The sequence below is a fragment of the Jaculus jaculus genome, chromosome 4, assembly GCF_020740685.1.
Source record: "Jaculus jaculus isolate mJacJac1 chromosome 4, mJacJac1.mat.Y.cur, whole genome shotgun sequence".
Lineage (NCBI taxonomy): Eukaryota > Metazoa > Chordata > Mammalia > Rodentia > Dipodidae > Jaculus > Jaculus jaculus.
The window spans coordinates 80,352,404-80,379,966 of NC_059105.1; the positions used below are offsets into that span (position 1 = coordinate 80,352,404).

Consider the following 27,563-nt stretch of genomic DNA (forward strand, 5'->3'; position numbering starts at 1 on the left):
TGAAGTGGAAAAATATGTGATTTTTTCAGTATCTCAGCAGAAATGGAATAATGGATATCTCAAGGGACAATTTCAGCTTCAGTGCAAAAATAAGAGTGGGTGACTTCTATGAAGCCAGAGATGGACCACAGGTATCCACTTTTTAAAAAGTATAGTCTTTGAACCAAAAAGTAGTACCATAATCTAAATGAAGTAAATCTCACACAATCTAGAACATTGCCTTTGGTTTGTTACCTCGTATTGTCAGATACATAACCTGGTGACAACTCACAAGCCTCCAATTTACTGTTTCAGTAACAAGGAGCTTTGATGTAACATAGCTTTTCATATTTAAGTAAACATTTTCCTGCTTACTAATTCAGTTTAAGCAAGAACAAGAATATCTACAAATTAATAAGAAATATAGGGGAAGGAAATATAAAACATTTTTTTCTTTTTCTTTTTAAATTAAGAACATATTTTGTATGGATACATCATGTGCTGGTACCATCTTTTCCCTCCCCTCTGCTCTCATTTCACAGAGGGCCCTCTTCAGTGGGGTTGTTGGTAATCCCCATGGGGTTGTGGGTTATACATTGTGGGAACAGCCTTACTATATGCAAAGGACAAATATACATAGAAATAAATCAGCGAGGCTGTCCCATTTTCAATAGCCACAAAATAATTAAATACCTTGGAATAACACTAACCAATGATGTGAAAGACCTATATAATGAAAACATAAAAACACTCAAGAAAGAAATTGAGGACAACTTGAACAGATGTAAAACAGTTTTTGAAACCAATTTTGAACAGGAAACCCACAAGTATACCTACTTTTTGGAAGGATACTTGTCCATCTGACCACACTATACTATATGATGCCCAGGCTGACCTAGAATTTACACTGTAGACCCAGGCCAGCCTGGAACTCATAGTAATCCTCTTACCTCAGCCTCCTTGGTGCTGGGATTATAGGCATGAGCCATCACACCCAGTTTACCATTATTCTTTGCTTATGTTTAGCTGCAAATGCTTATTACATTCCCTTTACTTTTACCAGCTCCATTAAAAGGTTTCTACCTTAGATTCCTGTTAATCCATGGAATGGTTTTGGGATTCTAAATAGTAATAAAATAATTTCCCAATTTTTCTTCAATTTCTTTATCAGATAGAGATAGTAATAATTATACTTATTACTTATAAGATTATAACAAAGTTAAAATGGGGTAGTACACACAAAAATACTTCAAAATGATTAAAATGCCCAAGCAACTGAAGTTGATATTTGCTTTCTCTTCTTCAGCCCATTTTTTTTTGCAAGTACCTTTTTCTATGTGAAAAGGAAGTCTTCTCCATCTTGTCTTATACTTTACAGTAGAAATGGACAAAGTCTTCCCTATCCTGTAGGAATTTTGAGAGCATAGAAGATTGAGGACATTGTTTAAGGTCACAGAGCCTACCAAGTCAGAAATATAACCAGAACTCAAAGTTCTGAAAAAGTGTTCTTTTGCGTACTTTTGCATATATCAAGTAACCCATTTTCCATTGCTGATCTTTCTAAGGAGCAGGTTGTGGTTAGACTGACTTACCTCTTTACTGATAGTTCTAAAATGCCAAATACTTGAGACCTAACTCCCTTATACAAATATGTTACAGGAGTTTCCATTTTTCTACTTATTTTTTAAACATACTATTTTTTTAGACTCAATCTGTCATCAGACAGATTCTAAGAAATTTAGGGAACCTGTTATTTTATGTACTTTCTATATGGTTAAATTTTCAGTCATAAAAAAAAATCTTTTCAATCTGTAGTTCATGCTATAAGATTCTTATATCAAAAGCATCTTCATGCTTTTTAATTTCAATAGATTTTTTTTGCTCTAAGGGAAAGCTAATTGTTATTCAATACATGAAGAACTTTTGCTGTTGCATCAATATAATTAGACTTGATCTATAAAGCCTCATTACAAAGGCAGAATGTTCTTTGACATTCATTCACTTTTTATTAAACATAATCAGTGTTCTTCCAAATGCATATTGTCTTGTTGAAATCAATTGTAGTCAAAAATATTAGATCAGTTGCTAAAGCCATAACATGTTAAGCTGCCAACACTTGGGCACAGTGCTAGGGGAAGATATTAGCAATATTGAGAATACTTTTCCAGTTGATTTCAGAGAACTGCAGTTAAAGGTAAGTAACCAAAAAAAAAAAAAAAAGTTTTAGTTAATTAGAAATGCTTACAGTTGTATAAGTCATATATATTGCATTATTTGTACATATAAGCATATAATTAATTTGTAAGCATTTACTTTGAAAATTAACAGAAGTTATATCTTTTTGATGGAGTAACTGATATGAAACAACTCTGATAAGCTAAATTTCTAGAAGGTATAAAATAGAATTAGGCACAAAGACACTTACCACACAGTAATAATTTTCTATATTTGTAGTATTTCTGCTCTGATACAAATTGTATAAATGTCAGCCATCTGAAATGTCTAAACATATATTAAAAATGAAACTATTTACATTAAGAGACCAGAACAAGCTTAGTGTATTTAATCTCACCTAAGGGAGGCAGAGGCAGGAGGCATCCAACATTTAATCCAGTCTGGGCTCCATATTCAAACTAGGTCTGTGAAAAATAAGTAAGTAGGGACCAGAGAGATGACTAGAGGCAAGAGTCCTTGCTGGGTAAGCTTTAAGACCTGAGCTTGATCCCGAGCATCTATAACCCAAGCACTGAGGAAGGTGGAGACAAGAGAAGCACTAGGACTCTCTGGCAATCTATTCTAACTGAAAAACAGGGAGCTCCAGGTTAAGTAAGAAACTTTCTCAAACAAATAGGGCAGAAAGAAGAATGATAGAGGAGGACACTTGATGTTTGCCCCTGATCTCTGCATTGATGTGTACCATGTGTATGCATCTGCACAAACGTGCCTGCAACACACATACACACATGTGTACACCACATGTACACATACTACACATGTGTGCACACATGTATCAATAAATAATCATAAGCCAAGCATGTTTGCTCACGTGTTTAATCCCAGTACTTGGGATGCAGAGGTAGGAGGATTGCTGTAAGTCTGAGGCCAGCCTGAAACTACATAGTGAATTCCAGGTCAGCCTGGGCTAGAGTGAGACCCTACTCCAACAAAACAAAATAAATAAATAATCAGAAGATGTCAAAACTTTAAAAATGGTTTGAGTCAAAAATGGCACAGTAGATCTTTTTTTTTTTTATTTTTACTGTTTACTTAAGTACATAATGTGGAAAACAATCTCTTTTTAAAAATTCTCTACATTGTAATGCAATAAAGCTAAGAACTCATTGTTTCTCAAATGCAGGGAGAGATCATTTCAAGTGCTTGAAGCTGGATATGTATTTGGTGTTTGATAGGAAATGAAATACTTTATTTGGATATTTGCTAGCCTTGTAATTAGTCTCCAAATAAAAGTTTTCCTTGAGAGTATATTTTATCTGTCATATTTTTACTTTTCCTTTTAAAATATGCCAGGAAAACAACCAAAATTAGTTCTCCAAATTCTGACTTAACTTCAGGCACTTCAAATTTGTGTCAACACCATTTCAACACTCTGTATTTTACAGGTAAAATTTAGGAAATAGTAATTTATACTAGACAGTTATATCTGGAGTAACAAAAAGGATCATTTTGTAAAAATTAATCATTTTGGGCTGGAGAGATGGCTTAGCGGTTAAGCACTTGCCTGTGAAGCCTAAGGACCCTGGCTCAAGGCTCGATTCCCCAGAACCCACGTTAGCCAGATGCACAAGGGGACACACATATCTGGAGTTCGTTTGCAGTGGCTGGAGGCCCTGGTGCACCCATTCTCTCTCTATCTGCCTCTTTCTCTCTCTGTCACTGTCAAATAAATAAATAAATAATGAATAAAATATTTTAAAAATCATTTTTATTTCATACATTTGTGAACTTAAGGTGGTAATTTATGTATATATAATATACATATTATATATATCTATATATATCTATATATATCTGCTAAAGCAGTCATTTCTTGAACATAGTGACTTTGTGTATAATACAAGGTGCATAGATGAGAGCTAAAGTGTGATGAAATTTAAGTAAATTTATCCTTAAATGAAGAATATTCTAATGATTATCTTGGAAAAGAAGAAAGAGAAGCCCTCAATTAAAGTGAACAGAGCTATAAAAAAGGGGGCAGAACCAAGACTTTATTCATTAAGACTTCTGTTTGTTTCAGCCCAGAGATGTGGTGAAAGATTTGTAGAATCAGCCACTTGTTAGCATCTGTTAATTCTTCTTATCCACTTCTGCAAACACCTTAACTTTAAGGATGGTTGGCTTCAGGAAACAATGCAAAGGGCAGTGCTCCTCTGAAGCATCACTGCTGTGGCTGCAAGTGCATCTCCGTCAGTGCTCACAGCTCCTTCGGAAAGCATAAATAGAGGCGGGATAAAGAGCTTGGTGCTCCTGTTCTTTATCACTGGATTTAATCTTATTTTACTGTTCTTGAGTATCAGAAAGTAAGCTTGAATTATAAAGACTGATAGATATAAGAGGTTTTTGTTCAACTTAATATAATACTAAGGTGAATATCATTCATTTTTTTCCTCTAGAAATATAGGAAAGCCTCACAGTAAATTATTAATGACAATGGTTATTTTGAAATATATGATGATAATGTCTGATGAGCATTATTGTGAATTTTGGTAAACAAAGCATTAAGCATAACTATAAGAATCAAGCATTTTTTAATCTGGAAGTTCAGCAGTATTAACTGTCTACTGTACTTAGTCTAAGAAAAACAAAAAGGATATACAATGGAGAAATGAATTTAAAATGACTCGGTATTTCATTCTTCATTTAAGATGCTGTATATTTAAAGTACTGTCTTTAATGGCATAGTGCCATAATAAAAGTAAAAAAAAAAAAAAAAGGCTGTTTCCAAAAACAGCCTTTCTTAAGAGTCACTTTATTAATAAATATTTGTGACAAATACTTAATGTTCCAGGCACTTTTCCCCAATAATTTCCTAAAAACATATTTCATAAAGGTATTTGTGAATGTATCTTCTACTATAGAATTGAAATATATAGTCTGAATTTGAAGAAAAACTAATGTTCATAGAAAAATCAAATAGTGCCAAATATAAAATTTATGATAAATCTTTTTTTTTGTTTTTCAAGGTAGGGTCTCACTCTATTACAGGCTGACCTGGAATTCACTATGTAGTCTCAGGGTGGCCTTGAACTCACAGCAATCCTCCTACCTGTGCCTCCCAAGTGCTGGGATTAAAGGCATCTACCACCATGCCCAGGTGATCAATCTTTTAAAGAAGCCCATTACATTAATAATGTCATACTCTCATGATGCTGCCTGGCTAAACTAGGGCTGCCTTATTAAAAAGTAAGAAGAGACTTCATAATAAATAATCAACACACAGTCCCTGGCACCGTTTTAATGCTAGTAACTATTTTACATTAAGTAAAGAGCAAAAGACTGGGAGTCAACAACCAGAGTTCTAATTCAGCTCTGCTGTTAACTGCCACACCTGTGTAACCTAGCTGTGGGTATGCATGGATACTGAGAACATAAAGACCAGCACCAAAAGCCAAAAAGTCTGGAAATTCATGTCTCTGAGTTACCAGGTAGGATGTTCTTACGTTAGGAGGCAGGCTATATAAGGCCAAGTGTGGAGCTAAGGCAGCAGAAAGATTTTGATTGTTAAGAGATCATGTAACATGATCAGCATTATGGAAATGATAGTTTCAAGCTGCATCTTTCTTCATTGTTTTTAATAGATGATAACATTTTCCCTCCAACAAAAGCTATTCTTAGTTTTTCCTGTCTTATAAGTGCTACTCAAATAGAATATGGTACTAATAAGCTGTCTGACTTTGGTAGATTAAAAATCCCTAATGTCATGAACTGTGTAGTGTATCAAGTTCTCATGGCCTACAGCTCTGGAAGCATAAATCGACTAAAAATAAACAGTGCTAAACTGATAAAGGTGTAAGGAAAAATCCAATAAAATTTCAATTTTTCTCAAGTTAATTTTAATATTTTTTCCATGTAATATAAATGATTGAATTCTGCCAGAAGTGTTAGGAACCCTTGCTTTTCTCATGCCTAAGATGGATAATCCAGCACCCTATGTTACTTTAAAGATCTGAAGCCTACTTAATTTCTCCATCTGTAGTATAAACGCAGATATTAGGTGTTTATAATTCATTCTCTTTTAGGTAGAATATTCTGAAAGTTTTATGTAAGTTATTATGAAGTAATAATTCTGAAAGCATTCAAAGAGAAAGGTAGCTTTTTTAAAAAAATAACATTAAAAGTTTGTCATTAAGTTTTCTAAAAATTATTTAGCCAAAATTAATTTGGTAAATAATCAGTTCACTAAATGAGTAACAGACCTTAAGTTGTCATAACAAATAAATACCTTAATCTAGATTTCAAACATGTACAATTGTTTTGCTTCTAAGAAGCAGGAACTTGAGTTAGAAAAATGTACTCACCCCAAAAAGAGAATGGAAGAGATTTCACTTATTTGCTTCCATAGCAAAATGCATTCAGTAGGCCTCTCATGCACTAGCTGAAAATAAATGGATCACATGCAGATTGCAAATCCATAGTGAAACTGCTACAGCAAAGTGTATGTGATGCTAAAACTTAGAAAAACATGCTTATCAACTTAGTAAATGAATCACTTGTCAATCGGCTTTCTGTGGACTGGTTATTACATTGACTTATCTACAGCATACCCTTCCCAAATACATCAATTTGCATGCATATAAAATCAAACTTAACAGGAGCAATAGAAAATACAATAAAATATAAAACTGAAATAGTAATGTGATGTTAGAATATTTCCCAGGAAGACCTGAACATGCTGCTGCTCAATGCTTGCCTGTAAAGCTAAAGGACCCAGGTTCGATTTCCCAGTACCCACGTAAGCCAGATACAGATAGGTGGTGCATGCATCTGGAGTTCGTTTGCAGTGGCTGGAGGCCCTGGCATGCCCATTCTCTCTATATCTGCCCCCCCTGTCAAATAAATAAATAAAACATTTTTTACAAAAGGGACATCAGGCTGGAGAGATGGCTCAGCAGTTAAAGGTGCTTGCTTACAAAGCCTGACAGCCCTGATTCAGCTTCTCAGTACCCGCATAAAGCCGGATGCACAAAGTGTCGCATGTGTCTGGAGTTCTTTTGCTGTGGCAAGAAGCCCTGGCATGCCCATATTTATTTTCTCCCTTTGTCTCTCTCTCGCTCATAAAAAAATACTAAAATAAAGTTGGAATGTCATATTGAAATTAACTTTTTAATATTTCTTTTTGAATTTCTGAATGAAGAAAGGTATTAATGATTTGTTCATTCAAAATAGGTATGTAGCCGGTTGTGGTGGCGCATGCCTTTAATACCAGCACTTTGGAGGCAGAGGTGGGAACATCACTCTGAGTTCAAGGCCATTCTGAGACTACATAGTGAGTTCCAGGTCAGCCTGGACTAAACTGATCCCCTACCTCAAAAAAACCACAAAAATGTATGTGGTATGTAAAGCTCTGTTTACTTATTAAATCATAAAAATTAAGAGAATGAATTTTTTTATAGTTGGCCAAAACATTTCTCTGTTCAAGAAGAAAACCTCACTACCATATCCCTTTTGTATAATTCCAAATATATCAATTCCAAGTTCAGTCTATAGTATTTACAAATACTCAAATTATAATCATTTTTCTTTTATTCATTCACGCTTTCCTTTTTGAAATCCAGGCAGGCTTCAGTTTTACTACTGTTCCCCAAACACTAAAGCATTTACCTTTCCTTCTAGCTCTAACTCCCATTCCTAATGCAGACGGCTATAACTTTACATGGACAATGAAGAAACTTGCCATCCTGTTTTCTGAAACCTTTTATCCAATTCATTACTATTTGCCATGTGCCATGTGATCCTTCAGTCTCTCCACTTACATTAGAATAACCCAAACCTGATGTCCTTGTTAAAAATGTTCTTCCTTTTTCTTTGGGGGAAGGAGCTTCAGCTCTCCTTTAGCTAGTATAATGAGTGGAAAATTGTTAAATAATATATTTTAGCCTTACAGTGTAATTATATCCTTTTTAAAAGATATTGATTACTTTTTTCAGTCTTGTCAAATAAACTACATAAAGGTAAAAATTAGTAACTCTTGAAAGTAACTCATAAAAATAACACATGTCATCTGTTTTTTTTTATCACCATCTTAAATCTTATCCAAGAAACTTTTTTTTTCTGGAAAAAATTTACTGTTTTATATTTTAGACATTAAGAACAAGAACTAATAAACTAACATATTTTTCCTAGAACCACAAAATACCCACACATATATAATATAGTAAAGTTGCATTGAACTATGGGGTTATCTGGTTTATGGTGGTGGTACCATAAGTTTATAAATTTAAATAATATCACAGTAGAGGTGAAAATTTATATCACCTATTGGCCTTGTAACCATAGGAACATCATATACAAGCCCATTGGTTGGATTTGTGATGGCTAAGAGTCTATAGTGCCAGCAGTTTAAAAAGCGTAGCAGTGTCAGGGAGGGGGTTCAGCAATAACAGTGCTTGCTTGTAAAGCCTGTGAACCTTGATTCAGTTGTCCAGTACCCACCTAAAAGCTGGATGCAAAGTGGTGCATGTGTGGCATCCATACAACCCCCCATCACTACACACACACACAAATACTTTTTAAATTTAACAAAAATAAAAACATTTTTAAAGTATAACATATTCAGTTATGTGTAGTACATAATGCTTGATAATATATGACTGATACTTCTATATATTTATTATACTAGGGTATTGTTCTTGTGCTACTCTTTTAGGGGATATTCCCACTTATAAAAACTGTTAATGGGGCTGGAGGGATGGGTTAGCAGTTAAGGTGTTTGCCTATAAAGCCAAAGGACCCAGGTTCGATCCCCCAGGACCCACATTAGCCAAATGTACAAGGGGGTGCACATGTCTGGAGTTTGTTTGCAGTGCCTGGAGGCCGTGGTGTTCCCATTCTCTCTCTCCCCCCACACACCTTTTCTCTGTCAAATAAATAAATAAATAAAATTTTTGAAAAGCTAAAACCTGTTAATGTAAAACAGTATTCTAAGTATCCTCAGCAGTAGCTTCATACAACTCCTGTCTACCTTGTCTCTTGACTATAGTATTTTCTCTTTTGCTTTAATCTCATATTAGTTTGTTCATCTTATGCATAAGAGCCATAGGTTCCCCGCCCCTCTCTCTCTCTCTCTCTCTCTCTCTCTGTCTGTGTCTGTGTGTGTGTGTGTGTGTGTGTGTGAGTGAGTTTGTATAATTGTATAGCCTAGGTATGTAGATGTAGGTGGCTATATCATCTCAGTTTGTGTAAATGTACTCTATAATGTTACCACAATAATGAAGTCACCAAATAGTATATTTTTCAGACTCCATTCCAATCATTAAGTGATGTGTGACTGCAATAATTTCTTGATGTCTTCAAGTGTCACTCATTGTTACAATGTTTTCAACAGTTTTTCTGTTTGATTCAGTACCCAAATGAGCGTGCCAAATTGTGATTGATAAATCTAAACCTTCTTCCAAGTTTTTTTTTTTTTTTTTAACTTCTCATGTTTATGAAACTAGAAGCCAGGTCCTTTGTAGAATTTTCTAAAGATGTGAGTTTTGTGGGTATTTTTAATAGATTCCTCTCATCCCATCTTTCTCATAAAGTTATGGCAATTAAATATAGAAGCTTGGTCAAATACAAGTGTGCTTGCAGATGCAAGCAAGACTACTTCATAGGTGGCAGGGTAAGCCTCCATCAGGAAGCTAGTATTTATCTGGTTGTCTCTTTGATGAAAAGCAGCCCATTCAAGTTCATTGATTGTATCTATGAATTCATTAGGTACTGAAAATGCTAACATTCTAACTCTTACTCTATCTCCATTTACTAGCTGTAATACTCCTATAATGAGAAAAGTTTGTTTGCTATTTGGATAATCTACTGTTTTGGTTTTACTAATTAATAACTCTGAAGAACAATATATAGAGATTATCACACAATATTGTCAAATATCTGGTAATTATGTGGTCATTGTACTTCATAAGTGGTGATTAAAATAGACTTTTAGTCAGTTAGATAGAAAGAAATAAAAATCTTTGTGTCTGAGTAAAGTGTAAATCATTTGAATAAGAGTCCTAAAGATATGCCATAGACAATGAGAAATTATAAACATAAAATTTTTTTTTATTATATGAAAGAGAGAGAAAGAGAATGGTGTACCAGTGCCTTCTGCCACTACAAATGAACTCAAGATGCATGAACCACCTTGTGCATCTGGTTTATGTGGGTCCTGGGAATCAAACCTAGGTCCTGTGGCTTTGCAGGCAAGTAACTTAACTGCTAAGCCACTTCTCTAGCCCTAAAATTAATTTTTAAATGGTTACGTTTTGGGCTGGAGAGATGGCTTAGTGGTTAAGGAACTTACATGTGAAGCCTAAGGACCCATGTTCGATTGCCTAGTATGCACATAAGTCAGATACACAAAATGTGTATGTGTCTGGAGTTCCTTTGCAGTGGCTAGAGGCCCTGTCACACCCATTCTCTCTCTTTATCTGCCTTTTTCTCTAAATAAATAAGTATAAATGGTTAAATTTTATGCTGGCTTTACATATTAGAAAATATTATTTTACTTAGCATTTTCTGGTATACTGTCACTCGTTTTTACTTTGTTGGTAATATGTTATTTCTATAAAATGTTAATTAAAAGGGGATGCAGTGGTGTCTTTTGAAAGAAGAGGATGTCATTCCTCGTATCAAAGCAATGGAGGGCCGGAGAGGAAGACCACCAAATCCAGATAGACAGAGAGCAAGAGAGGAGTCCAGGATGAAACGCCGGAAGGGCCGCCCTCCCAATGTTGGCAGTGCTGAATTCCTAGATAATACAGATGCAAAATTACTCAGAAAACTGCAAGCTCAAGGTAAAAGCATATCTGACACCCTAATAATCATACTAAAAATTTAAATATATTTCTTATATGTTTGGTTTAGCAGTGATTGACACTGCTCTCAATTTCTAAAAAGTGCATGTATGTGTTAGAATAAAATGAAAAATAAGGTCTCACTGGTAACTGGAGTTCTTTGATTAAGGAATCATCTTTCAAGAGCCATACTTAAAAACAGCCTACCCTGTGGGCCCACAATTACAACGGGGGGTATTAAGCTGTTAAGGCTTGCACAGAAAGGGAATCAACCAGTACTTGGCACATGCCTTAAGGTCGTGCCAACCTTCTGGAAATTCTCCTTTTAACAGCTCCCGATTCCTTGAGGTGGTACATGAGCATAACTCCAAAATATGTGGATCTGTGGAGTAAATTTTCAGTCAGAGAACTCTAATTACTGGTAAGTAGTCCCCCAGTCTTTTAGTTTGGGTTCTTCCAAAATCTGGGCATATATTTTCACAATGATCAAATAATAGATTTATTTTTTAAAGTGTTTTAAGGCCATCAGAAATATTTGCTGAGCTCAAAAGCCCTCATAGTAACATGAACTATATTTATTGTTCAAAATTAAACATAAATTCTCATCATGAAATCTTTCTTTATGCGGCACAGAGAAGGCTGAGTAAAATATCTTGTGTGTTCTTCTATGGAGATTGAGTTACTACAACAAAGTGAAGTCTATTCAGGTTGTTTGATATATCACCATGAGTATATGTCTTATATTGGCAAACCTATGTATAGATAGATGATTTTACAATAAAGGTTTAATAATTAAAATTGGCTTAAATGACTATCAGAATTTCACCTCTACAAATGAATTGTTTACTCTCACTATAAACAAACAACAAAACCAGAGGAAATACTTGATTTATTTCTCTTCATTGTAAATTCCATTATAATGTTAACTTCTTTGTTGCTGTTTTGCTTTCATTATAAAACAAATACCCATAAAAAAAACTCCTACTTTAAGATGAAAGATCTCATTCTCACTTATCTGTGGAATTACTAAAAGTTTGTATCTTTCCAGAAACATTTACACATATAGGCACATTTAAACCTCAAAAACATGTATGTGTACCTTTTTATTTCCAAAATAAATGGACTTACAATGCATATACTATTCAGCTTGCCTTTTCCCTATTTTCTTGAATATCCTTTAGTACTGGCACTTAGGAATCAATCTTTCAATGGCTCAATAGTAGTGATGGTCCCCTGTGGTTTTACTACACTGCATTATACCAACCACTTTCTGATGACTGTTTCAGCTATCTGAATTTTCACTATCACACACAGTAAATATATGTCATATACATATATTATATGTATATTCTACATATCATTTACAGGTATATTGTCAGGTAGATATTGTCTTCAAAAATGTTTCACCAGTTCATTTGTAAACCAACAGCATTGAACTTAACTATCTGCTTAGCATATTGCTGAATATTCATTAAGCTTTTACTACCTTAATATTAGTCAGTTTTTTAAAGAAATTTAAATTATTAGATTTATTTTGACATTATCTGCAAGTGAAGATTAAAAATAAAATAGTGAATATATGAACAGTCATAGATGAGTTTTTAAAATTATCAATAAATAATTGAGTTCTGAAGAGTGAGTCTATAATGCTTACTAGTAGGTACATTGTGTGCATAAAATGAGTACTTGAAGTTAACATAGCTAGAATATGATCTTTTCATGCATGCATGTTTTTATACTTATGAGAAATTTAAATTTACCAAATTAATTATATTTTTATTGTAACAAAATAGAAAGCAACTATTCTCCTTGTTAATTATTTTATCTTTACCAATACTTTATTTTCCATTTATATTTCAAATTTAAATTGATAAGCAAGACAGAGTTCTCACGTGTTGTAATGGGTTACAGTTTGCATGCTCTGTCCTCTTTGACCTTATTGTGTGTATATATATATTCTTTCTCAACATGGAAGTAAGTATTAAATAGTGTGACAATAAATAATTGTCCATATTTCCAGTATATAAATAGTATATCCATGTTTTTTTCTTGTGATATAATAAAGCTACTTACTACTTCTTATTTCTAAAAATTATTTCAAACATTTTTTGGTGGGGTATCTGAAAGAATTCTACAAGTTTCTGTCACCTGTTATTATCCTGTTTTGACCCAATTAGTTTAAAAACTGAACTGAATTTTTGGAACAGAAAGAACAGTGAGATAAATGCCAGTTTTGAGTATATATCAAAAAGCATTGTAAAACCAAGAAATCTTAAGTTATAAGAAAATAAAGACAAACAACTGGCAAGGTATGGATATTAGAAAGGCTTCCAATATATATATAATTAAATCTGCTTGTTAATTTACCAATATTATTAATACCTCAAAATTTCAAAATATGAAATAGGACCTGTCCATTTCATGTCACAGAACCTGAGAGTTCTTTGCAGTGTACCAATGATGGGTATCTCTCCAAGAAGAACTGTGGTCATTGGTTGGACACATTCTGATACTAGAGATGTCAGAATGTTCTAAAGTATATCTTTTTGTTGTTTTGTTTTGTTTTTTTCTGAGGTAGGATTTCACTCTAGTTCAGGCTGACCTGAAACACACAATGTAGTCTCAAAGTGGCCTCAACCTCATCTTGATCGTCGTACCTCTGCCTCCCAAGTGCTAGGATTAAAGGCATGCGCCACCACTCCCAGCTCAGGTATATCTTATGACAGAAGAAAATCAGACTCAAGGGACAGAAAGTTTATTAGCTCTGGGAATTGCTCCAAAGTCACAATGCAAATGACATGGATAGACAGAAGAAATGAAGGGATGGGGCCAGTATGTCTTTCTAACCCCAAATGCATATGAAAATTATGAGATCTGCATTTTCCTCAAAATTCTGACATATTTCATTCTTTTTATTTTGGTAATCTTAGTCCCACTGCCTCAAATGAAAACCTCACTGGATTCAGAGATCTACTCATTTCTATAGTAACTGAAATATCAATTGGGCCAGAGAGCTCTGCTTTATTGGTGGGGAGTTGTCTTTTTCACATTTTTTAAAATTTTAAGATTGAAACTAAATTGTTATATGTTAGTAGGTACATTCACACTAGGAAAAAATTACTTTAAAATGGGGAAAATATACTTAGATGGGCTCTTTGATGAAGATTAACTATAAAGAATATATTCATGTGCTCTTATTACATTAAATCACCTGACAATTCCTTTTCAGTTGGTGGGTTTTTTTTTTAAGACTCTTTTAAGGCTGTTATTTAGCCCACACTGGCTTTGAACTCATGATCCTCTTGCCTCAGTTCCCAAGTGTTAGGATTACAGGCTTGAGCCAACAAACACAACTAATTTGGCAATAGATTCTAAGGGGAAATGAACATGATATTTTCGCCCATACTATTCTCATACCTGGTACATACCTAACCTTAGATGATTTTCTTAGTCAGTATATCCTTCATGAGGATGCAGTACCATTTCTTACTCAGACTTTTTTTCTAGGCTTAGCAGGTATGTAAAGTAGTTAATATTATTTGAAATTTTATGTTTTTCAGAAATAGCCAGACAAGCAGCACAAATAAAGCTTTTGAGAAAACTTCAAAAGCAGGAACAGGCTCGAGTTGCCAAAGAAGCTAAAAAACAACAAGGTGGGTGATTAAAATGGCATGAACTTGAAAAAGGGAGTGTTGGGAATTCATGAAGCTTTTCTCCTTGATTGCTTAAAGTGGTGATAATCTGTGCTTTGTGTTCTTCTCTCAGCAATCATGGCTGCTGAGGAGAAACGAAAGCAGAAGGAGCAGATGAAGATTATGAAACAACAGGTAAATTATGCACTGGCACTGACTTATGTTCAGGATCAACTTGTACATGACACCATTTACATTTTTATTTCTTAGGTAACTACATTGTATGAAAATGTGTATGTCTTCTTTAAAAAGTTGTAATTAGAACTTCTAGTTAAAATTTTACTTAATTTCTAAATAATTTTAATTTTTTCTAGAAATGAAAATTTATATAGGAAGTTACATACAAGTACTATATAAGTAATATTTATTTAATTTTTTTAATATGCTGAATACTAAAGTTGACATCCTGAACAATTTTCAGATGTTTTAAATTAGCTTACCAATAAAAGATGACTATTTCCTGAACATTCAAGTTTTAGTAAGGAAATTTTGTGCTTAAAATATATCAGTATAGATGAAAAAAATCAAATTCAGGTTATGTAGAACAAGAGGTCTTTCCTTTGATTTTTACTTATCTATATATTTGCTTGTGTATTTGTATGCACGCATTCCTGAGCACACCAGAATCTCTGACAGCTGCAAACAAAAGCCACATACATGTAATGTACCACATTTTGTGTCCTGTTTACATGGGTGCTGGAGACTGAACCTAGGCTAGCAGGCTTTGCAAGCAAGTGCCTTTTACCAATGAGCCATCTCTCCAGGCTCTATTACTTAAAAAAAATACTACTATATTGGGCTGGAGTAATGGCTTAACAGTTAAGGTGCTTGCCTGTGAAGCCTAAGGATCCATGTTTGACTCTCCAGACCCCACATTAGCCAGATGCACAAAGGTGAGGCAAGCACAAGAACACACTTGCTCACTAGGTGGCGGAAGTGTCTGGAGTTCAGTTATAGTGGCTAAGGTACTGGCATGGCAATTCTCTCTCTCTCTCTCTCCTCTTGCTCTCTCTAAAAATTTTAATTTAAAAACAAGCTACTATAAAGGATTGGAGAGATGATTTAGTGGCAATTAATGTTGCTTGCCTATGAAACCAAAGGATCCAGGTTCTATTCCCCAGTACCCCCATAGGCCAGATGCACAAAGTGGCTCATGCCTCTGAAGTTCATTTGCAGTGGCTGGAGGTCCTGGTGCACCCATTCTCTCTCTCGCTTTATCTGCTCCTACTATATAACTGTAAAGAAATAACAAGTATTTGTTTTGCATATCCAGAGTTATGTCCTTAGGTCTACAGTATTTTCTCCTGTGTTTGCGATATTAATTTTGGTTGAATGACTAATTTTTAAATTCTTTAGGTAAAGTATTAAGCAACAAGGTATTCATTTAACATTAAAGTAGAAAGGAAATAGGAGAAGGGAAGGGCTATTATTTACAAAGTCTTTAAGTAGTAAGTACTTATTTTAAGTATAAAATGAAATCAGTTGAGTTACTGTAGAAATAGCTGCTAAATATATTATTTGGGCTGGATTTGCTGTGATTATTTCTACTGTTCTTCTGGGATTGACTAAAGCAGTGTTGACTGGAGGAAATTCATGTTGAATTGCAATTTAGAATTTTGAGTTTCTAGTCAGGCAGCCTAGAGTTGTATTTGGTCTCTAATATGTGATAATGGATACATATAAACATCAAACTATATCACATGTGCTTTACTATAATTTAAAATAGGGCTGGAGAAACCGCTGAGCACTTAAGGTGCTTGCCTACAAAGGCTTGGTTTGATTCCCCAGTACCCACCAACAGCCAGATGCACAAAGTGGTGCTTGCAGTGGCTAGAGGCCCTTGCATGCCCATTCTCATTTTCTCTCTCTCTCATTGCAAATAAATAAGTAAAGTATTTATTTATTTGAGAGAGAAAGAGGCAGAGAGAAAGAGATAATATGGGTGTGCCAGGGCCTTCACCAACTGCAAACAAACTCCAGATGCAAGTACCACCTTGCGCATATGGCTTACATGGTTCCTAGGTAATTGAACCCATGTCCTTTGGCTTTTCAGACTAGTGCCTTACTGGTAAGCCATCCCTCCAGCCCTAAATAAGTAATTTTGTTATTGTAGTTGTTTGTTTGTTTTTCAAGGAAGGATCTCACTCTAACTCAGGCTGATCTGGAATTCACTATGTAGACTCAGGTGGCCTCGAACTCATGGCAATCCTCCTATCTCTGCCTCCCGAGTGCTGGAATTAAAGGTGTGTATCATCACGCCTCACTATAAAAGTATTTTTTAAAAAGTAACCAGTTGTAAACTTTAGTTCCTGCCTTTGTTTATTGTGACTATAAATGTTGTGAGGTTGATTTAAAATAGGTAGGCTTACAAATGCATTTCATAAGTTAAAAAGTATTATAAATATTCATTGAATAATATATAAATAAGTTTATATTTCGCTTTAAAGTAAAGTACTTTACTTTTTATTTTTTTATTTTTTATTTTTGAGTTTTGGTGGATCCTAATGCCTCAGCCTCCTGAATAGCTGGAATTATAGTTGTGTGCCATCTGACACTGCAATGACTATTTAATGTCAGAATAAGATCTAGAATAAAATAGTCACATATTTGCACTAGAGTCTTTGTTGTTGTTTTTACAGCGATGGGGATCAAACCTAGGGCTTTGTGCATTCTAAGCAAATGGTCTACCATTATGTGGGCTATGAGACCACCACCCAACAAAAGTCCTGAAAGCATCATGATGCACAAGACATTGGAATCTGAGTAGAACAGGCCTCTACACGTAGTAGTTATAAGACTTAGCAAAATATATACTCTGGATATTCGTTTTCATAAAAAGAAGATAATTGCCGGGCGTGGTGGCGCACGCCTTTAATCCCAGCACTTGGGAGGCAGAGGTAGGAGGATCGCCATGAGTTCGAGGCCACCCTGAGACTACATAGTGAATTCCAGGTCATCCTGGGCTAGAGTGAGACCCTACCTCAAAAAACCAAAAAACCAAAAAAAAAAAAAAAGATAATTTCAATTTCTGTTATTCTCTTTATGCTAAACGATATTTTTTAATTTTTTTGTTCATTTTTGTTTATTTGAGAGTGACAGAGACAGAAAGAGGCAGAGAGAGAGGGGGGCAGGGAGGGAGAAAACGGGCGCGCCAGGGCTTCCAGTCACTGCAAACGAACTCCAGATGTATACGCCCCCTTGTGCATCTGGCTAACATGTGTCCTAGGGAATCGAGCCTTGAACCAAGGTCCTTAGGCTTCACAGGCAAGCGCTTAATCACTAAGCCATCTCACCAGCCCAAACAAGATATTTTATATAAAGTAACCAGGGCCTGGAGAGATGACCTTAGTACTTAAAGCACTTTCCTGCAAAACCTGAGGACACATGTTCTACTTTCCAGATCACATGTTAGCCAGATGCATAAAGGATAGGCAAGCATAAGGTAGCACATGCCAACTAGGTCACGAAAGCATCTGGAGTTTGATTGCAGTGGGTGAGGCCCTGGCACAGCATTTCTCTGTGCCTCCTCTCTCTGTGTCTCTCTTCCTCTCTCTAAAATATAAAGTATCCAACTCAGTAGTTCGGTACACATAGTAATGGTAAACCTCTATTATAATAATTTATAAATGCTATTTGTCTACATGCTAATGGCAACAATGCCAATTATATATATATAATACATATAAATCAGTTGGACAGTTAAGACAAAACTTTAGACTGCATATATTTAACCCAGATTACTTTAGTCTAAGATTCTTACTTATCTTTATATATAAGAGAACAGTAGAATAGTTGTACTAATTAAAGGATGTTCCTCTTGCCATGCGTGGTGGCGCACACCTTTAATCTCAGCACTCGGGAGACAGAGGTAGGAGGATCGCTGAGAGTTCAAGGCCATCCTGAGACTCCATAGTGAATTCCAGGTCAGCCTGGGCTAGAGTGAGACCCTACCTCGAAAAACCAAAAACATAAAAAAGGACATTCCTCTTTAAAAATCTTAAGGTTGACAAGAATAGAAAAATTAAGCCAAGATTATCTTATTTATTTATTTGAGAGAGAAAATTGGCCTCCAGCTGCTGTAAACAAACTCCAGATGCAAATACTACCTGTGCATCTGACTTACATGGGTCCTGGGGAATAAATTCTGGGTCCCTTGGCTTTGCAGGCAAGTGCCTTAACTGCTAAGCCATCTCGTCATTCCCCAAGTATACTTTTTGTAAGTCCTTAACTTCTAAATCTGGATCAAACATAGTCTTCTCTAAAACTTAGAAATAACACAAAAGACATAGTTGGATTTTTATTTTTGGAAAGCAATAATTGTTATTTAATACTGAGAGGATCACCAACAACAGAATCATAGAATGTGAGCAGTGTGCTGAAATCAGATCATTAATTCCTGAATCAGATTATTGTACTGTAGGCCTCTGTAAGGAATCTGTAACATCAATGTATTTTAAAAGGAAAATATATAGTAAAGCATGGCTCCAAATGTATAGCTAGTATCTGGAAATTGAATTAGGCCTTGTAATATACAGCAGGTATAGAATGTTTCAGAACTCTAGCAAAAGTCCCATTTGAAGTAGGAAGCTTCAGATATTGAATGTAAAATAGGTATTCTCATCCATGCCAATTTGAAATGCTTGAAAAAAGCTTGCAAGCATGAAATTTCTAGCAATATGTTTATAGCAAATGACGTAATTTTTAAACAACAGAATGTGAATTCTGGGCTGGAGGGATGGCTTAGCGGTTGAGGTGTTTGCCTGCAAAGCCTAAGGACCCAGGTTCAATTCCTCATGATGCACATTATCCAGATGCACAAGGGGGTGCATGCATCTGGAGATTGTTTGCAGAGGGCTGGAGGCCCTGGTGTGCCCATTCTCCCCCTTCTCTGTCAAATAAATAAATAAAAATAAAATTTTAAAAATGTGCTTGAAATGTGAATTCTTATCAAAGTCTAGATGATTACTAAATTATAAAATAAAGCTAATAGCCAGTTAATTCAATTTAGTCATTACATGTACTTATATGTCATCTAAGTAATTTCCTATGTTTTCAATTAGAATTCATTGATTTAAAAATATTGTTACAGATGATTTCTAGATGGATTTATTACTAAAAGCAATGTAATATCATGTTATTTAACATACGAAATAAATTTTAGGTAGATTATTTTAATAATTTCTTTCACTTGTATCACTATGTGATTTTTTTTAATCATACAACAAAAGTGAGAAAGAGAAAACACTTTATCATATTTTATAAAAATAGTTATTATTTGCTTATGACTACTCAATAAGTGGAAGTAACTCAGAGTTGACTTCATGATTTCTATATTTTATGTATGTTAAGCATTATTTGTAATTGAAAATATTTATAAAATTTCGACTAATATATGTTTATTTGGGTTTATCTAGTTTCTTATATAGGCAATGTAACATTTGTATTTATGATTATGAGAAAATGTCTAAAATCATGAAACTAATACATGAAAATATCTATGCTCATATAGTAGATAACTAACATTTTGGATCCAGCATGGATAGCCTTTGAGAATTTTGTGCTTGTCCTTTAAATTATTTGATTCTAACTAAAACTTTTTACCTATCTCAAATTCATTACCTCGTTATCTCAAATTATCATACTTTTCCTACAGGAAAAAATTAAGAGAATACAGCAAATAAGAATGGAAAAAGAACTTCGAGCGCAGCAAATTCTAGAGGTAGAATTCTTGATTTAACATCATTAAAATAATGTATAATTTAAAGTTTAGAAAAATAAAAATTTGCCTAACTGTTCCCTCACCCATGCACTTGTCTGTCAGAAAATCTCTTCAAAACTACATAAGACCATTTTTGAACCTTTTTAGCAAGCTCATGTATCCCTTGCAGTAAAAAACAACAAAAAACAAACAAACAAAAAAAAAAAAAAAACAGAAAATGGGACAAAAGACAAAGTAAAAGGAAGACCTTGTGCAACCAGTATAGTTGCCATTAAGTTCATGTTCTTTACTGTCACAATTTTAATTTAGAAACAAATGTTTAAAAAAGTAAAATGATGTAGTGATTGCAGAATGAGTCTAGCATACCTGCTTTCCTTCAAGTTGAGTAGAATTAGGGATGCACTGTCTATGGAAGAGCACAGTAACAGCTAACAAAACAGCCAGGGAACATACAGAGCATGTCCACAGAACTAGCACAAAAGCTTAGCACAAATTTGAAATAGTTTAGTTGAGTAGCAAGTAATTTTTAGCATCTTAATAGTCCAAAGGCAACACTCTCTCAAATTGTGCAGTATAATACCCAATTTTTAAAATAATTTCCCTGAGTCATCAAAACAAAGCCAAATTATGTTTAGTATACTATGTCTGAACAGGCATATGTCTCAAAATTATTTCTTTCAAAAATCATGAAAATAAACTTTCAAATTTTAAGTTATTATAATCTCTCCAGTAAACTATTCAGAAAAAGTGCTACAAGGGATACTTTGTTGCCTAAGATCTCTGCACAGCTGAGGTTTGCTATATTAGGATTGTTTTCTTTTTCTTCTAGAAATACATATGTCCCTTTACCCAGTTTAATTTTAAAGCTCTCAATACATTTGTATCTTAAAGCAAATTAACAAAAAAAAATTATATAGCTGTGAAACTACTAGGCAGTAAATGACCTTAGGCCTATCAAGCTCTCATTTGGTAGCCTGTGCTTTATAAATGATAACAAGTTTCCATTCTATTAAAGTGAAAAGAAATACTTGAATTAAGCCACTATGTTTAGAGAAAAGCAAATTAAATTTATTATGTTTCATTTAATGTTTTAGCCAAACAGTAGATTATTTTATCTAAAATGTCAAGTATCAAAATAAATTTTCAAATAAAGTAAACATGTATTTTAAGTGTTACTTATTTGTTATTAAAATAATATTTATTTAATAAAATCAATACTATTTTCTAAATTTTTAGAAAATACAATAAATGGCATATAATCATTTGTATGATTTCAAGATAAAAATAACTACTCCAACTTTTTATGTTTGTTGAAGAAAAAAGTATATGTTAATCCTAATCTGTAAATTAGAAACAAAATTCGTATGTTAAATATAATGTATTCTAGGGGAACTCAGTATTTGTCCTCATATATGTTACATAATTGTTCTGTACTTTGTGAGGCATGTAGCTGCATTTCAAGTGTGAGATTATTTCAAGTCTTAGTGGTGCTGTTGCATGACATTGAGACCTGTTTTGCATGCACAGGCTAAAAAGAAAAAGAAGGAAGAAGCGGCAAATGCCAAATTATTGGAGGCCGAGAAACGAATAAAGGTTAGTTTAGATGAGAATCAGAGTTTTTATTTTTCAAAAATAAAAACTTTATGTTATGGCATCAATAATATAAAAATAACTTTTGTCAAAACAACTATTTAAAATATACTTAGCAGATATAACATGTAAAGTGTGCTTTTATTTGTATGTGTATTGTGTGTGTATTTCATTATGAAGGTTTTGTGTGATATGTTGAGCTCTGTAAGTAGGAGACATCAATCAAGTATTCAAACTACTGCATGACAACCTGCATATCATTTTTGCTTGATAAGAATGAGCTCCTCAAATCACTTTAGGTCATTTATGTTTGTTTCAAACTATGTCCCAAATATAACTGTCCTCTTCTCTTTGTTAATGTGCACCAAGCTATTTTGTCTATTAAATGAAAAGAATAACTTAGGCATAGTGTTGCATACTTGTCATTCCAATACTCCGAGGGCTGACTCAGAGAAAGTTCAAAGCAAGTCTAGACTCCATGATAAGACCTCAGTCTCAAAAAAAAAAAAGAGAGAGAGAGAGAGAGACAGAAACAAAATCTTGTTGACAGCTAGTCATTGTTAATTATTGTAACAAAGTGTTTGGAGGTGTTTTGATAAATACCCTGGCATGTAGCATTGGAGAGATGTTCCATTTCTTTTCAACCTATTTACTTCCTATCTCCCAATGAATTCTGAAAGGAGCAGCTGAATGAGCCTGCTGGGGTGGAGATAGCACCACACCTCTATCTTTTCTTGGGCAAGGAGCTCATCAGGAATGGATGATGCTTGACATGAATCCCGAGCCTCACACATACTAAGGATGATAATACGTCTGAGCTATACCCCTAACCTCAGTTCATCATCTTTTGAAAAATAATTATTTTAATAGAAAACCAAGAACTGGGGGTCATTATGATTATTTTTTATTTTCCTTCCCTCCTATTTGTTCCCATCCACCTCCCTTTTGTCCCTTCCCAATACCATGGCTTCCTTTCTACTTTTTCTCCCCCACCAGTGCTACTTTCTCACCACTTCTTGTTCTACTTTTTAGTCTTTGATCTCAATTCATAGCCTGTGCAACCTCTCATCTTCCTTTATTTACATACACACAAACATTAAAAGTTACCACATTTTCATTATCCAGTCATTTACTGATGTAAATGGACATATAGGTTGATTTCATTTCTTAGCTATTTTGAATACAGCAGCAATGAACATGGATTTACAAGTGTCTGAGTGATAGGATATAGAGTCCTTTGGGTATATGCCTAGGAGTGGTATAGCTGGGTCATATGGTACGTGACATTTTAGCTTTCTGAGAAACAGCCACACCGATTTCTATAATGGTTGAACTAGTTTACACTCCCACTAATAACCTCTGCAACATTTTGTCAATGGGTTTCTTGATGACAGCCATTCTAACTAGGGTGACATGGAATCTCAAAGCGGTTTGAATTTCAATTTTCCTTTTTTAAATGTCTGTTGACCATTTGTTTTTCTTCTTTTGTAAACTGCTAATTTCAATAGCCCATTTATTGGCAGTTTTGTCTTTTGGGTGTTGAATTCTTTGTAGTTCTTTATATCTCCTAGAAATCACTTTTCTGTGAAGGATAGCTGGCAAAATTTTCTTCTATTCTGTAGGATGTCTGTTTCCTTTCTTTGGAAACATTTTAATTCCATATAGTCCCACGTGTTTATTTTTTGGAACCATTTCTTATTTGGAACTATTTGGTATTGAAGTTACCTGTACCTATAACTTCCAGTTTATTTCCTGTGTCTTCCTCTAGTAATTTCAGTATTTCTGGTTGTAAATTCAGGTCTTTCTTTGATCCATTTTGCTATGTATGTGTCCCTAATTTCAACAAAAACATATGCTGGAAATAAAACAACCTATTCAACAAATGGTGCTTGCAAAACCAGATAGCCACCTGCAGAAGAATGAAATTAAACCCACATCTTTCACCATGCACAGAGTTCAATTCAAAATAGTTCATCTTCTTTTACACATGTTCTATTTTACTTTCTATTGTTTAGAACTGTGGCCTTTTTTATACTTAACACTTAATATTAATTTCATCCAGATTTTACCTTTATAGAAAATAATGAAAGAATACCATTCCTAAATTTGTTTGCATTCTACCTCACTCCCTTGGGATGGTGCTGTGAACTGTAGGTGGGTATGGAAATCTCAATATGATCACCAAAGTCCTTGTCACTTTCATTCATATGTAAATGAAGCATATGCTCTGAATTACAGAGTGTGTTTGTGAGTTTATGCTTTTTTGTGAGTGCAGGAAAGAGTTTTAATCACCTAGTTTTCAGGAGCATATCATAATATATTGAAATAATTTTAAAACACATGTATGATTTTTGTTTAGTGTGCTCTGATAATATAGTCAGCTTAGTAAATGTTCTAGTGAAGTGTAACATTGGGTCATACACTTAATTTCTAAATTTTTTTTTATTTATTTAAGAGAAACAAAGAGAGAAAAAGATGAGCGAGAGAATGAGTGGGCACACAAAGGGCTTCCTGACACTTATACGAAATCCAGACACATGCTCCACTTTATGTGGATGGCTTTATGTGAGTACTGGAGAATTGAACCCAGGCCAGCAGGCTTTGTAAAAAATTGCCTTTAAGTGCTGAACCATCTCTCCAGCCCCTATTGACTGAATTTTAAGTTGAAATCTATACTGGAGAAACATCCTTGCTACATATTACAGACTGTATCAAATTGAATAACCATTTTATAAGTTAAAAAAGGATAGAATGAACATGTTATGTAGTTCAACCTAATAGAACTTAAAAATTATCATAAAAAGAAACTTTTAATACTTCTAGTATATTCTAAATCTTCCTTAAAAATCATATATCAAAAGTTTCTTATTTTTAAGGAAAAAGAAATGAGAAGACAGCAAGCAGTTCTTCTGAAGCATCAGGTCTGTACATGGATAATTATATAACTATTGGAAAGGACTATAATTTTGCTTGCTTAACTGTTTTGGAAAATAAATTCAAAGTGTTTTCTGTAAAATTTCTGATGAAATCCCTGCTTAAGTTTTCCCTTCATCTTACAGTTTATTTCCTTGCTTTGGAATTGATTTCTTTTGGGGGGTTAAAATTGGTTTTTTGACTCTGTGATTTCTGTTTCATAATATTGTGCCAACTCTTTCTGCCAGGAGTTGGAGAGGCATAGACTAGATATGGTATGGGTATGTTTATTTTTGTACATCTAACACCGCATTGTGATTTGGTTGTGATATGGTTGTCATAGCAATGCATAAAGTGTAGCACTGGCTGCTGTCATATTACATACTGCTGCATGGCTTTACAGCACAGTGCATTGCATACATCTGCTTGTCTGTCTATAAAGAAGTACAATACATCTCCAAGATTTTTCACCTAATTGCATAAGACTACTGCCTATAATTGTGCATTACTGATGTCACAAGGAAAGTTGGATCATTTTACATTCAGATACAATTATGTCCTATATTCTCCTATCATTGTAGATACAAAACTGCCATTGAATACAGTGGGAATTTTGAATTTGCGTGATGAGAGAATATGAAATAGACAATTTTTCAAAATATCCCTTTGGGAGGACCAAAGATATTTAAACTAAAAAATTAATTAGACATCAATAATATGTCATTTTGACATTAAAATAAAATTCATTTGCCAAATTAAGCTCGTGTTTACCATATTTTTGTAACGAGCATTTTAGATCACATCTGTTAGCCTGTGGTGCCCTGTTTGTGCCTTTAAACAGTGCATCAGGTGGCAGACATCAGTAAGTAGGAATATCACATTGCATTGGTATTTGCACATGAACTGAGACTAGTTTAACTTTATAAATTGGTACAAACACTTTAAAAGTCTAATTTATTGGTGGCTTACTAGATTTACAAAATGATTTTGTACCTGAAAAAACTTACTTCTAAAGTCATGATGTGAAAGTGATTATGGATCAATTTCTGCCTGATATTAAAATTTAAGAACAATACAACCTTTAGTTCAATTGGCTATAGTAAGTATTTGTGGTTTTTCTAATAGCAGATGTAAGGTAACTGACCTGTTCCAGCCAACCATTATGCTTTTTGTTCTGCCAGCTTTTGAAGGAGCATCACAACTGACCATAAGTAAATCTCGTATGCTTCTGTTTACACTGTCTCCATGTTCATTGCTTTACCTTTTTGCTTTTGATTGTTCTTGTATTTGCTTTCTAAACCTAAACTAAAACATGCACAGACTGGCCATTCTTGTCTTATATAGTATTTACTGTGACTTGTCTATAAATGCTAAACATGCTATATTGAGTTTTTGTTGTTGATGTTGTTGTTGTTGTTGTTGTTTTCCATATGAAAGTCAAACTAATAACTGAAGTTGAGTGATTTTCCTAATTTTATCTGGCCTAATAGGAACGAGAGCGAAGGCGACAGCATATGATGCTTATGAAAGCCATGGAGGCTCGTAAAAAGGCAGAGGTAAGTGTGTGCTTCTAAAAGAACATTGCATTTAATTCATTCATATTCTCTTTCTCTTTCTTTCTCTCTCTCTCTCTCTCTTTCTCTACACACACACACACACACACACACACACACACACACATTAGAGTGCAGGTTTGTCATGTTTTTCCAACTTTCATGAGCAACCAAAGGTCAAAGATAGTAATGAGTGTGGCACTATAAAAGAATGTTAAAAAAAAAAAAAGTGCCAATGTATGTTTCAACTTTCCTGGATGTGATTTTAATTGTATTTTTTAAATGTACTTAATGACACCTGTTTGGATAGTAGTAGCTATTTATTACTGTAACAAGAGTATCATAAAACTAATATTATAGTAGGCCTAGGCAAGTCCATTGGATCCTAATTCAAATACTAATTATAACAGCCACAAATTTCTGCCATCAGAACTAGTCTTTGACATTCTATGTTTAAAATTAAACCTAAAAATTTCCTTAAGAGAATTTAACAGATGTTGAAAAAAAGTAAATTGTCACAGTGTTAAAGTAAGCTTTTATGAGATTTAGTAGTAAACAATTTAAGGTTAAGACATGTTACAATGGAATCTAGTATGCATTACAACAGTAGAATATAGAGAGGTATGCCCATTATAATCAGGGTTGTAGAGATATTCAAATTCCTATGCTGTCTCTGCCACTAGCTTGCTTTACCTCTTCAAGCTATTTCTTCAAAATTGAAATAATGGGGGCTGGAGAGATGGCTTAGCAGTTTTAAGGCATTTGCCTGCAAAGCCAAAGGATCTTGATTCAACTCTCCAGGACCCATGTAAGCCAGATGCACAAGGGGGTGCATGCATCTGGAGTTTGTTTGCAGTGGCTGAAGGCCCTGATGTGCCTATTTTCTCTCTCTCTCTCTCTCTCTCTCTCTCTCTCTTTCTCTCAAATAATAAATAAATAATATATGTATATATTTTTAAAATTGAAATAATGGCAGCTCGAGATTGCTCAGTGGGTAAAAACACTTGCTGTGCAAGGATGGGCACCTGAGTTTTGTCCCCAGCATGCATTCCTATAACACCAGTATCATAAGGTATGGAAACAGTGAATCACTGGGTCTTGCCAG

General features: G+C 34.2%; 1 protein-coding gene across 21 annotated transcripts in view; it reads left to right on the plus strand.

Moving 5' to 3' along the window:
* The window catches only part of Baz2b (bromodomain adjacent to zinc finger domain 2B), a 308,213-nt gene that overhangs the window by 221,904 nt on the left and 58,746 nt on the right, over positions 1 to 27,563 (plus strand). For 8 of the 21 annotated variants that reach the window (XM_045146851.1, XM_045146854.1, XM_045146862.1 and 5 more), the window contains 9 exons: positions 30 to 131; positions 10,781 to 10,991; positions 14,552 to 14,644; positions 14,757 to 14,818; positions 20,337 to 20,402; positions 21,930 to 21,995; positions 24,869 to 24,913; positions 25,154 to 25,186; positions 26,396 to 26,461. In XM_045146851.1, the coding sequence (XP_045002786.1) occupies positions 30 to 131; positions 10,781 to 10,991; positions 14,552 to 14,644; positions 14,757 to 14,818; positions 20,337 to 20,402; positions 21,930 to 21,995; positions 24,869 to 24,913; positions 25,154 to 25,186; positions 26,396 to 26,461 (744 nt within the window). The remainder of the gene's footprint in view (positions 1 to 29; positions 132 to 10,780; positions 10,992 to 14,551; positions 14,645 to 14,756; positions 14,819 to 20,336; positions 20,403 to 21,929; positions 21,996 to 24,868; positions 24,914 to 25,153; positions 25,187 to 26,395; positions 26,462 to 27,563) is intronic. The other 13 variants (XM_045146870.1, XM_045146863.1, XM_045146869.1 and 10 more) reach the window with 8 other exon arrangements.